This window comes from Diabrotica virgifera, chromosome 1, assembly GCF_917563875.1.
Source record: "Diabrotica virgifera virgifera chromosome 1, PGI_DIABVI_V3a".
NCBI classification, from domain to species: Eukaryota; Metazoa; Arthropoda; class Insecta; order Coleoptera; family Chrysomelidae; genus Diabrotica; species Diabrotica virgifera.
The window spans coordinates 211017738-211031700 of NC_065443.1; the positions used below are offsets into that span (position 1 = coordinate 211017738).

At 33.2% G+C, this 13963-nt stretch overlaps 2 protein-coding genes across 6 annotated transcripts in view; one reads left to right on the forward strand and one right to left on the reverse strand.

The window, feature by feature from the left end:
• Positions 1–4235, reverse strand: part of LOC114346146 (uncharacterized) — a 30397-nt gene extending 26162 nt beyond the window's left edge. Inside the window, exons 1-2 of one of the 2 annotated variants that reach the window (XM_028296938.2) lie at positions 4088–4235; positions 491–745 (exon numbers count right to left, since the gene is read on the reverse strand). In XM_028296938.2, the coding sequence (XP_028152739.1) occupies positions 491–696 (206 nt within the window). In that variant the 5' untranslated portion in view covers positions 697–745; positions 4088–4235. Of the gene's footprint in view, positions 1–490; positions 746–3757; positions 4027–4087 lie in introns of those variants that run through there. The other variant, XM_028296945.2, reaches the window with a different exon arrangement.
• Positions 1–13963, forward strand: part of LOC114346117 (E3 ubiquitin-protein ligase RNF19A-like) — a 500767-nt gene that overhangs the window by 453910 nt on the left and 32894 nt on the right. The window lies entirely within an intron of this gene.

A 13963-nucleotide genomic window follows, 5' to 3' on the forward strand; every position in this document is an offset into this window, starting at 1 on the left:
TAGGTTGTAATTTATTTTGTATTTTTTTAGAAAAAAATTTCCAAAAATCAGTAATTAAGGTATTTTTCAAGAAAAAATTGCAAATTACTAAAAAACGAAGAGAGAAAATCTATTTATTTTAATGAGATACTCCTAAAAAAATTCATTCGAAGCCATTCGGAAAGTTGTCTTTTGTTAATACCAATTTCCGGCCCACTTGCATAAAGTAAAAAAAACTACATTTGAACTTTGAACTTTGAAAAAAATATAGAATCGAATCAAAATGTAGAAATGAAAAAAAAAATAAGTCGGTTTAGGCTATGTTAAAGGGGATTAAACCGCTCGCCTACGATAACAAAGTCACATCATGGTGAAATGCAATGTAGTAAATACTGTGAACTTTTTTCAAAATATATTTAATTTGAATTTATTAGTTTTATATTTTAAATTTCTGTATTCGGCTGTCCTCCTGATCGTCGATTTACATTTATAAACATTCAATTATCATTACCTTAAACTATATTTCACGGCAACTGCCAAAATATCGCTAAGCACACTTTCTCCGGTCTCGCATCCCTGGCGCACGCTGAAATCTAAAACGGTTATCATCGTGGGATCGGGCAAATCTTTGTGGTGTTCCTTGAGGACGGCTTGGAGCCATTCCTCCGTCACAGGCCAGTCGGCGCCACTCATTGAATCCTCTTCACTCTCTGACATGTCCCGACCACCAGACAATGGGGTATTTCGCTTGCCGGAAGCGGAAATGCTACGAGAAAAGTGAATTGGTTGCGGGGGAAACGTGTGGATCGGTTTTGGTACATAAAATGTGACGATTTGCAAATGCGCCGGTGGATTTTCCACTTGATTTCAGTAATTTTGGGCGAATTTAACGCTGAATTTGCATTTCGGCTGATTGATTTTATAGCTGTTAGTAGAATTGAGGTTCAGTCCGTCGATAAACTAATTAATGAATAATCCATCGTTTGTTTTAACGAATATAAAGTAAAAAAAGGATTTTTAAACAGCATTATAGCACTTTTATTTTTTAAACTTCGTATAATATAATATCAACAAAAAAGACAAAATGTACACTCATGGACAAAAATATCGAATATTTTGAAATTATCATGTGCATTGAAATTTTTTGTGCTGCAATTATTAGCTCTCCCCGTGTCTCTGGTTTAGGATTAATTTTTCGAATGCGACTTTCAAAGTGCCATATAAATGCTCGATCAAATTTAACTCAGATATAGGTTATATGGTGGCCAATATCATTTTTAAACAAAATCTCATCAAGGTAAATATTGTCTATTCTAGCGACATAAAAACGTGTTTCACGTGGATTAGCACGAGTCATATTCAATATGGCTCGAAAATGGCAAAACATGATCTTCTAAAATGCTCTGTACATGCCAGCTGTCATTCACCCAATCACCTCCACAAGTTAGGTATTCCCTTTTCAAAAAATAGCATTTCATAGCACTGTGCCGCCACCTTTAAAATTAACACTCTGAATGAGGTTACAACTGACATACCGTTCGATAACTCTTCTGTAGACGAAATTTTGTCAATCATGCTTCCATGTGGTGCCAGTTGTAACCTCATACAGAGCTTAATTTTGGTGGTGGCGGCATAATGCCATATAATGGTATTTCTTGGAACAGATATGCCGAACCTGTGGAGGTGATTGGATGAATGACAGCTGGCATGTACATTAAAAACATAGAGGATAATGTCTTACCATTTGCCGACCTTATTAGATGTGACAGATTCGAGCTAATGCCCGATAACGCATTATTAGAATAGTGAATATGTACTTACCTTGATGAGATTAAATTTAAAAAATTATATTGGCCACAATATATCCCATATCAGATTTAATTTCGATCGAACATTTATGTGACACTTAAAACATCGCATTCGGAAAAAAATCTTTTCCCTATGACTCTGGGAGAGTTAAGGATTGCAGCCTAAAAAATTTCACTCCACATGATAATTTCGAAATATTCGATATTGTTGTCCATGACTGTATAATTGCATCTAAAAATCCAGCATGTTGTAGGCTGAAAGTGGCGGTAGAGAAAGCAAAAGTAATGATAAGATCCATCAAATGTTGCAAAAGAAATAAGAAAAGGAGCTGCTGTCTGAAAGAGGAAGGTATAACTTTATGTAAAACTGCTTTTTTCAAATTAGACCAGCCGGAGTCACATACTGATATACCCGGAATGAAAGGGGCATTAAGAACACCGGAAATGATGATTAAGATCATCAGTAGTTTGGAAAACAAATAGAATTCCAAGTAAGGAAACAAAGCACAGTACTTAAACAGTTGGGAAAATAAGAGAGAGCGACAACAGATGGTCATACTAAGTAAGAAATAGTAGGTTAAGGGGTAGGTTAAAGAAAGGAATTCTCAAAAATATGCCAAAAAAAACGAATGGTTTTATCCACCAATTAAAATACTATTGCATTTTTAATAAACATAGGAATTTTTTGTGGAAAGCTTCAAATTGTTTTATCCTGAATTGCCCGATTGCTTTGCAAATAAAATTTATAAGCTACAAAAGGACTATATAAACACCCCACATGAAATCGACCATTTATATAAACAATTCTGCCGCGTTTTCGCTACATCCCTTCTATGTATGTTTGCATTATTCAGCACCTATCTCTCGAGCCGAGATCAATAATTTGAGTGAATCAACTGTCAAATAAATTAACTATTGGACTAACAAATATTTTGTTATCCCCGCTACGCTCTGATTAAAAATAAACAGATACAGCGTCCGGAAATCTCTAGATTTTGGTGAAGGGGAAGGGTATTTGGGGCATAAAGTATCTATAAAATATTAAAATACCCAAAGGGTTTTGGGTTATATCCTGAATGTTAACAACTTCAATTTAATATAAAACCTCTATTGTTGAATTTCTCTTATATAAGTGGAAAGTATAGAAGTTTAACAACAATGATGCTTGTAATAGAAAAAGAAGCAGTTATAAGATATTGTAACAACATTAAGAGATTAGCAGGCAATTACATGCAGTATTAATGTACCAAAAAGAAATAATTCTTAAAAAAATGATTCAGCTCATTTCAAACTATGTAGTGGAATACGGAAAATAATTAGGATTAGTTTGAATACTCAGTAAAGGAATATTGCTAGTAGAAGCTGCTAACATCGCTGATGCTTCACCAGAAAAGGACCGATGAAAGGGTATACATATCTCTACACCATAACATTGATATATTTAACGATTGATGGAACCCTATTCAGAAGATTAATAGTGTCAACTATTAATCTTCTAGTCAAAGAAAGAAAAAAAGTGTAAGATTTGGTTCGTATTTTCCCGGATTACGTGATATTGTTTGCTTAGATACCAAAAATATATAATAAAAATGAACATACTATGTCAAATAAAGAATTTCAAGGAAAGAAGTTTTAGGAAAATCAAGATATTGGAAAAGCAAAGAACGACAAGAGCACAAACAAGTAAAAACTGTTTCCAAAAAATAAAGCTATGAAATTGTTGAATGATCATTTCTTTTGCTGGATTTAATGGTAATATTCTGGGAAATAATACCTCTCAATCAAGTGGTACAAATCGGTGAATAAAAGTTAAGTTCGTGAATCACAAAAACGCAATTTTGTTTTTTGTAAAATTCTGTAAATTCAAAGTTTCTAGCGAAATGCATTAAAAACCAAATTGAGATCTGTTAACTGACTAGAAAGTTAATGTTAAAGAGATTGTGAAGAAATTTTAGCCAAAAACGACTTACCTTTAACAATTTTCGAAAAATAAATTTTAAAACATCAGAAAAATAGTAACGTGTGTGAAAAACCTTGAAAACGGTGAAAATCTACACAGGAAACAATTATTGCGAGAAATTTTTTGATACACAAAATTTATCTTTAAAAAGGAATATAATGAACATTCCTAGAATCTTTTAATCTGTTTGCAATTTTTATAAATGTGAATGTGCTATATAAGATTTTGTGTTAATGATGCGTGTTTTTTCTTTATATAATAAAATATACGGATTTTTGGAAAATCCGCTCACATTTTATGTACTAAAACGATCTAACACGACAAAATTTATCTACTTTACTTGAACAAGCCAATATTCAAAAAATCATGGTATCGGAATAATTGAAACTTTATTCGAAAACTACTACCCGCGACATGAATGTATAATAAAAACTCTTTAGAACGACGTCATCGATGTATTTGGTTTACTAGACGGAACGAGACTGAACCTGAAGGATGGAATGGAAAGCTGCTGGGAGAAGGAGCGATATAGATAGAGGTGTGGCGATTACGGATTTCGGTATTTTGTATGAGTTTGTGAGATCATCAGCGAATAATAATCAAGTTTGCAACCAAATCTATAAAAATGGTATATGCTTAATTTTTTTTTAAACAAATACTTTGTTTTTTTTTATTTAATGGCATAGACATTAGTCATTCAGCCAGTTGCAATAAAGAATATACAATCCTATCCCTAATACAAAATTAAACAGAAACAATATAGTGATACAATAAATAATACAATACAATAATAATACAATAAAAACAATAATGGATCTCTGATAAAGTGATATAACATTTATGATAAAAAAGGATGCAAATCTGAACTTAAATCATAAAAAATATCATGCCCGAGTACAAATCTTATAAGATCATGCGTGTATCTGACAAGAAATTTATAATGATATTGTATATTTGTTGTGAGCCTGTAGCCAGCAGAGACTGGATATTGAATGGTGCATGCATATCAAGTTTAATTAAATTTTTATAGAGAGAGTTTGAATGCTGTTGAAACTTAGTACATTCAAAAAGATATGATCAAGATCACCCTGCTTTCCGCAATGTTTGCAATTATCGTCTTCAATCACATTTATTTTATATAAATGACTTGGATAACAAGCATGCAAAAAACGTAGTCGATTTATAGTTGTTATATATTGTTATGATCTGCTTCTTATTGATTTTATATTAATTATTATTTATTTGATTAATTATTTAATTGTCGCAAATCATACATAAAAATGAATAAAAAATCTCAGGGTGCTTTTTTATACTATTAAAAAAAATCTAAATTATCTCACGTTATACTTATCTTCTCTCGTGGGTTCAGTATCTCTTAGTTGATCCTAATCGGGATAAAATAGGGAAAAGAAATAAAGCAAAATATTAAAATAAACATACAGAATTGTCTTTTATTTATCAAAATCAATACTCTAAAATCTCTCAAATCTAGAACCTGTGGACACAGATGTCCGAATGAAATTTTTACCACTTAAATTTATTATAGTTAAAAAAAAATTATCGGTTTGTTCCCGATGACTTTGGTAAAACAAACTAAAACAAAACAAATTTATGTATTCGAAGATTACCTATATTTACTATTTACTTTTTGAAATATTGGAATTTTAATTCATATGCTTTTTACTCAAAAATTTTGTTTCCGAACATAAAAATCTCTTTCACATAAATTGACTGACATTTGCTTTACTCACTCTGATGTCTTCTTGTGACCCAAAACAGCTCTCCCTCGTTGACTATGTTAAAGGCTACTCATCAAAGCCCTCTCCGTTCTCCAGCTTCAAAACTATCAGCATACCAGCACCAATTCTCCAACAAGCCGGGCCTCTTTTGACACGTACTCGATTCAAACAAAACTCCAAAAATTCTCTGCTCTCCTTCTCACAATAATACAGAATCAAAGAGGTATTTCGTCTCAATTTGATCTGTCTCTCGTTCCACTTTTCAACACTATTCTCCACTATCAAACAACCACTGGTACTTGCTAACTATCTATTCACGAAAACATCGAACTGCTCCTCAGCGATACCAAAAACATAATGACTTCTTTTTCAAACTCTCTCAATCATTCAAACCACTTTTCCCCTTCCAACTTGCCAAGAATCAGAAACAATCTTTTCCATTCGACAAACAAACAGTCATTTTCAAAATTATTCCGACCATCCTTAATTACTTTCGGGGAAACTCTACAACATTTACTCGGGTTGAAACAAATATTAAAATTCCAAACTTTCTTTTAAAACCACTCTTCTCGAAATTGATAATTACCATCTACCTGTGGATTCTATAGTTCCCGTAATACAATCTTTTTCATTTTAAAACTAAATACATCGTCCTTTTCACTTTAATTATTCACAAAAGTCTTTAATGGTTCATCGGAAAGCTCATTAAAAGAGAAATCTACTTACATCCAAACTAAATTCTAATAAATATTTACAGCTCAATATACAGGGAGTATCAAATTTATGTGCCCGCGTTATTTAAAAAAAAATTTAATTTAATTTTCATTTTGCTCTTGATTGATAAATTGAAAACACAATAATATTTACGAGGAGCTTTAAAACTCTTAAACCAGGTACTTATTTTTGTTTCTAGTCTCAAATCGGAAACTGTTGTCAAGATGCAAAAAAAACTGAAAATCAAAAACCAAAAGCTGTCAAACCATGTGTACAAAGAATTAAATACGAATATATCTGTTACTCCAGTGAATAAGTGGTTAAGTCAATTTTGAATAGTTTTCAGGAGACGACTTACAAGTTTTGACAACATGTCATAAATCGATTTTATATGATGGAATGCTAAAACTTTACATAAAATTAAGATATAATACAAACATATAATTGGTCTCATTTTGTAACTGCTAAGTGATTAGGTTAATGAGCATAAATCGATTTTATATGATGGAATGCTAAAACTTTACATAAAATTAAGATATAATACAAACATATTATTGGTCTCATTTTGTAACTGCTAAGTGATTAGGTTAATGAGACATGAGAAGATATGAGACTTAACCATTTATTCACCATCGACTTACCCAGTTATTCACCCAATATGTTAATGAAAATAAGTCACTCTATGTATTTTATTTTTCGGTTTAATGACTTTAAAAAGAATATTTCTTTATTTAAAATTTAACAAAAACAATTGTATAGTTTAAAAAACATTTATTCTGAATTAGGTTGTATATCTTGGTCAGTATCCAATTCCTCCAGTTCAGGATTATTGGCGACATCCTTTTTCATTTTCAGATTTTGATAAAATGCATGGAATGAAGGATCTATTAAAGGCAATAAAGACAATAAGTCTTTTTTTCTTGTCTGTAGCTATCGACACTCATTCCTTTTTAATGTAAGGTAAACAAAACAATATAGTTGGACGTCTTCTATGAGCAAAATTTTTTGTTTTAAAAAGATGTTCTTGTTTTAATGAGCATCTAAATGAAATTTCGGCGCCGTTTTTAACATATTGAAGCCATTGGACTGGTTTCCATAGAAACATTTCGCCATCATTATCAAGTTTTTTAATAATCTTGATAATCTAAGGGTCATGTTTCGTCACAAGTGAATTGAAATCGAAGAAATTATCTTTCAACATCATTACAATTTCCAATTTCAAAGGGATTCTTCTGTTTAGCAATTCTGATTACCTGTACCCAGTCGTTAAGGTGATTTATTTAAATTGTTTTTTTCCTGGATCTTTCAATAACGGAGTGGTCAGTATCACACTCCCTAGGCGTATGACAACTAACCAAAATTTTGTGGTTGATCTTCAGGTTTGCTTTTGATTAACAAAATTAAGAAACATTAATGCAATGGCATTATTTTTAATCTGACCACCACACGTATCTGAATAAAATTTTACTTCGGTTTTTCCATAAAGCAAGTGTGTTAAAAAATGATTATGGCAAATAGCAAGTTGTTTTGGCTGATTCTCTGTTACCATGTCTTGCACCGTGAGGTTAAAGCTCCACAGCTGCCTCTTGTGGAAAAAACTGAGGTTGTAAGGTAAGGGGTAGGCAGGCACTGTTGCAAGCCAAATGCATAAACTCCTTTCGATGGATTTTCTTTAGCAATTGCTTTGTCTTGACTTTTCTGCTCATAAGCAAATTGGGCCATGCTATGATGTTCGTCTCTTTCGGCTATTAATTGGATTTTAGTTTCTCCTTCTGAGGACAATTTAATTTGTACTTTAAATTTTCACGTTTATGACGTGTGCTGCTTTGGTTTTTTAAAAGAGAAACCTAAATCACGAAAGATTTTAGTGTAAATAGGTAGGCAAGCAGAAGATGCTCGTCCTTCCTTATACAAATCAAACATTTTTAAAATAGTCAAATTGGACGGTAATTTTTTTATTAGTTCGATTTCGACAATAGTGACTCGTAAGTGGGAAATGACAAAATATATCTGCTTTAGATTGTAAATTAGTCATAAAATGTCGTGATGTAATAACTATAAGTATTATAGTTAACCAGTTATGCACAGTGGCCAGAGTGGACCAAAAGACGTTAACTCGAGTTAACCTGTTTAGCACAGTAAACGATTATTGGTCATAACTGGGCAGGTCACTTTAACCATTTATTTCCTAAGATATTATTTTATTAAGTTTTTAGGTAAGTCGACTTAATCTAAATAGTACATCAATTTCAAAGATGGACAAAGATACACATACGTATAACTTTGGCTAGAGTCCGCTCACAGCTTAACTACTTATTCACAACATCTGGGAAGTAATTCTGCACCCATTGGTGCACTTAACCCATTTTGGCAAAAAATCGACTTAACCACTCATTCACTGGAGTAACAGATATACAAAATATTATTTTATGTTAGTTAAGAACATCATCCAAATATTAACATTTTTTACAATTTCCGGTTTTCGTGTATTACCATCACCAGTGTTTTACTCCTTTCTATCCTTATGTTTGTTTGCCATATTTCATGTTGTTTTGTAATCTCTCATCTGAATCATCTATCATGGTAACTCTACTCGTTCATTCGTTGTATTTGCTATGTCTTCATTTGTTGTGTTTGTGATATGTATATATCTTTTCATGATGGCGTCATTGCTTCTGTTATTGACTTTCGCAATTTTTCGTAAAAGTTTTCTTCCTTACATGAGTAGCTTTTTCTATCTCCTTATTTATATTTCGATCTATTTTCATTGTGTTCCGTACTTGTTTGTTTCGATCTACAGTCGGAAAAATGAAAGAATACCCATGAACGATCACATCAATCACATATTTTGTATTTGCTGCTTTTTTTTCATAAATAACAAACGAGAGAGATAGATTATTAATAATCTGAATAATATGTGATTGATGTGATCGTTCATGGGTATGCTTTCATTTTTCCGAGTGTATCTAAATGCGTCTCGAGTAAGTTTTTCTTTAACAGCAATGGTAACGTTTCATACCTTCCAGAGTATTATGGTTCGATCTATTCTGCTTTAGATATATTTCTTTGTTTCTATTTTAGAATTTACTGTGTCATAATTTGTCATAAGTTGTCTCGCTACTCTGCCATTGTTTAATCTTCCCTGAATATATAGAATGATAATATAGTTAGAATTCTTACAGAAATTTTTATTTTATGTTAACTGTTAGTACGTTTACATAATACATAAACATACGTTTACATATTACTACCAACTACTAGCACAAAATATTTCGTATTTCAGGTATTCACTTACATAGACAACAAAAAGTCACCATCATCATTGACGTTACAGCTCTTCGTGAGTTTTTGTCGCGTTTACCATCGCCTTCCATGTTTGTTGGCCCTGTGCCGCTATTTTCCTTTGTCTTACTCCCATTTTCTCCAGAGATCGGCTCTTGACTGCATCTTTCCACCTTTTTCTAGGCCTACAAACCTTCTTCCATCTGGTCTTTCCCAAAATACATTGTTTTTAATTATGAAATATTGTCTTTACAACTTGTTAGTTACACATTTTTCACACAATTGTTTTAAAATAAGCTTTTTTGGAAGCGATTTCCGAAATGGGATTCAAAACGTCAAACAGTAATTAAGGATGTAATTTTCACTAAAATCAATTATTGTGGCTTAATCCCATATAAACATAATATTTAACTTAGACATGCCACAAGAGTTTTTTTTTCTAGTGAAATTGTCCATTTCTTTGTGTCTTTCTTTTAAACGCATTTGACGTTCGAACTGATAATATTCTCAGAAATCCTATATACATACTCGTAGTCTTACGAAGATTTGTCAGAAAGTACATCGATTTATTCTTAATATTCGTCAAATTATCGAAAAATCTCGAGAGTTTAACATAGAAACATATTTGTGCTTTGTTGACTACTCCAAGGCCTTCGATAACGTAAAATGGGATAAAATGTGGCATATACTTAGAGAAATGGGTATGCCAGAACATCTAATCTATCTATTACGAGCACTTTATGTAAATAACACCGCTAATGTAAGAGTTAATAATGTGGTTTCGAAAAACTTCAAATTAAAATCTGGAGTGCGGCAGGGATGTATAATATCCCCAATTCTATTCAATATATATATAGTGAACACATTATGCGTCAAGTTTTTGAGGAATGGCAAGGTGGAGCAACGATAGGAGGAAGAAAAATAAAAAACCTACGTTATGCTGATGACACTGTTATATTGGCGTCTTCACCAGAAGAACTGGAAGAAATTATGAATAGGCTAGGAACGGTGAGTACAGAATATGGTTTGAAAATAAATATACAGAAAACCAAAGTAATGATCATTGATAGAATCAGAAACAACCAACCGGAGATAAGAGACTTGGCAGGTTACGAAGTGGTCAGACAATTTAATTACTTAGGCTCCATTATTACTAACAGTGGATAACAGATCGGCAACAGCCAAACTCACAAAAATATGGAAGAATACTGACATTACAAAAAAACACAAAATTACGCCTTGTTCGAACGTTAATATTTCCTATCGCCACCTACGCTTCAGAGACTTGGACCATCAAAAAAGCAGATTCAAAACGTATAATGGCATTTGAAATGTGGGGTCTACCGGAGAATGTTGCGCATACCATGGACCGCACATCGCACAAATAATTCAATATTAGCCGAACTTAACATAAAAACTAGACTCAGCACAACTATCAACCAAAATATACTGGGATATTTTGGACATATAACTAGAAGAAGATAAGGCATGGAACGAATGATAGTTGAAGGCAACGTAGAGGGCAGAAGATCCAGAGGAAGATCTCCACTACGATGGTCGGACCAAATAAGGGACATGACTGGTTACTCGTTCTCCGAAGCAAAACAACACGCACAGGAGAGAGAGGATTGGATAGAAATAGTCAAACGACTTGCATGACGCCACTACATCCTTACGAAGGAGAACAGATAGAGGAGGAGACATCGATTTTTAATAATGAAAAGAAGTCAAATAATTTATGTATCCTATTATTATAGTTTTCCTTTTAAATATTACACTTCGGATCTTCAAGAAAAAAGAGCTTTAAGTACAAATCTTTAAAAACCGATCTTTACGTTGCCTGCTTTAACAGATCCGGATCGAAGTGATCTGATTCGGATTCGTAACAACTCTACTGGCGGAAAAAGAGCGATGTATCGGTGACAATCGTAGACGGTGGGTTTGTCCGTAGGTCGTGTATTTTCCGGTGATGGGGAGTTCCTGCTAGGTCCGGGAAACGGCGGCAGGAATGCGCCAGGCGACGGGAATGCGCAGGAACAGCGAAGTGGAGGGCAAACACAGGGCCGGAGTGGACTCGACTGATATAAGCACATAATTTTTTTTATAAGCATTTATTAACCATCAGAATTAATAATATTCTATAAGTTAATTTGATAACAAGCACAATAACTTATATAAACTATAATATTGTATACTAATATGGCGTGTACATCACCCAGCGGTTTCACCTTAGTTTCATCGAAGATCTATAGGCCATACCCTTAGCAATCTTCTATTGTTTAGTGGCTGCAGTAGTGATAATATTAATTGGTTGGGGTGGCCTTCCAATTGCTCATGGTATCTGTTGGTTCTTTCTTGAATAACTGCTGACTAACGGGATGTTTACGTCTTTATGAAGTGTTTAGTTGGAAATGTACCACGGGGTATTTGCGATGGTGCGTAAAATTTTTGATTGGGTTCTTTGGATTATTTTTGTATTTGATTTGCTGGCACAACTACATAGTTCGATTCCGTATGTCCAGATAGGTCTGATGACTGTTTTATAAATGAGCAGTTTGTTCTTAATTGATAGTCGAGATTTTCGACCTATTAGCCAATTAATTTCTTTCACTTACAACTCAAATTTTTTCTTCTTTAAAATGTGTTGTTTCCAGTTTAATTTAGAATCGAGATGTAGCCCCAGGTATTTGACGATATTCTGTTGGGGTATGTTGACTTGATTAGGCTAATATTTGGGCATAGGTCTTTCCTCAGTGTGAAACTTATATGTGTTGACTTAGTTTCATTAGCTTTTATTTTCCACTTCTGTAACCACTGTCCGATTTTGTCTAGGTGTTCTTAATGATGCAGCTGTTGGATCCTCTCCAGTTGCAAATATTTCTGTGTCATCAACGAAAGTTCCAATGGTGGTTTGTGAAAAGGTTGGTAAATCGGATGTGTACAGTACATGTCATAAAGTAGTGGACCCAGTATACTACCTTGTGGAAGTCTTGACTGAAGTTGGTTACGGTTTGATAGTTCATCGTCCACTTTAGTTTCAAATTCTCTTGTAATAAATTAAAGAATTTGTTGGGTAGAGATTTTTTGATTTTATAAAGTAATCCTGGGTGTCATACCTTATCAAATGCCTGGCTGATGTCCAGAAAGGCTGCTGAAGCACATAAATGAAATTCAAAATAAAAATAAATTTTAAATAAAAAACTAGGTACATAAGCTTTTAGACAAGGCGAAAACGGCGGGTTCGTTGGGAAAAATATTCCCATGAGATTTTTTTGCATAATTACATTCGTGAGACATCCCAGAATAAGGTTCAAGAAGTCACCCACGTGAAAAGTGGGCCAAATTTTTTTTAACAATTTTTTTTTAATCAAATTGCAAAAATCAATATTTTTGGCCTGGACAATTTTTTTGTGGGTTTTTTGGACCATTCTGGATAAAAAGGTCTCTTATAATTTTTCTCTTAAGTTGATCGTTTTCGAGTTATAAACAATTTAAAATTGAAAAAAGCGAAAAATGGCGATTTTCAAGGCTTAATAACTCGGGTAAAAGTTATTATTATGAAAGTCAGAAAGTGACTAAATCAAAGTTTAATGCCCCCCCCCCCCCTACAAGATCCTGAAGAAATTTTTGTCATTATTTTATTACTAAGCTGTTATTTTTAAGTAATAATGTTGAGCGCCATGCACGTGGTAGCCGGCCGTAAATGCTGAGTGCGAGAGAGATGCCACTCCGGCAGTCCAATTCTGCATTTTACTTGCACTCCCATTTACGGCCGCCTACCTCGTGCATGGCGCTCATTATTATTACTTAAAAATAACAGCTTAGTAATAAAATAATGACAAAAATTTCTTCAGGATCTTGTGGGGGGGGGGGGCATTAAACTTTGATTTAGTCACTACTTTCATAATAATAACTTTTAACTGAGTTATTAAGCCTTGAAAATCGCCATTTTTCGTTTTTTTCAATTTTAAATTGCTTATAACTCGAAAACGATCAACTTTAAGGCGGCGCCAGACATGCGGTATTTGGCAAATACTGAGCAAGTGCTTGCTAAATATCAAATATTTGAGTGCTCATGAAAGTGTTCGTTAAACGGCAAGCACCTTATTGTTATATTATTATATTAACGGCACCATATTCGAGATTTTTCGTGTATCGAATCACTGTGGGAACAACAAAAAATATATTCTAAACGAACAAAAAATGTAGGTACTTAGCGGTTATTGATACAGAGCTTCTTATAAATTTAGCCGCTTTTGTCATTAAGGCTGGTGGAAGTTTATTATTAAAAAGCCAAGAATGAGAAGATGGTGGATGATGCCACTTAGTCAAACCACTTTTTAAGCTTTGTTTTGCTGTTTGCGAACGTGCTCTAAATGATGCTATTAATGATTCCTTTTTCTTTTTTTAACTCGCTTATCGTGTATTTCTCACCGATCTTAACGTGTATTCGTTTTCATGCATCGTAAAAATCATTTCGA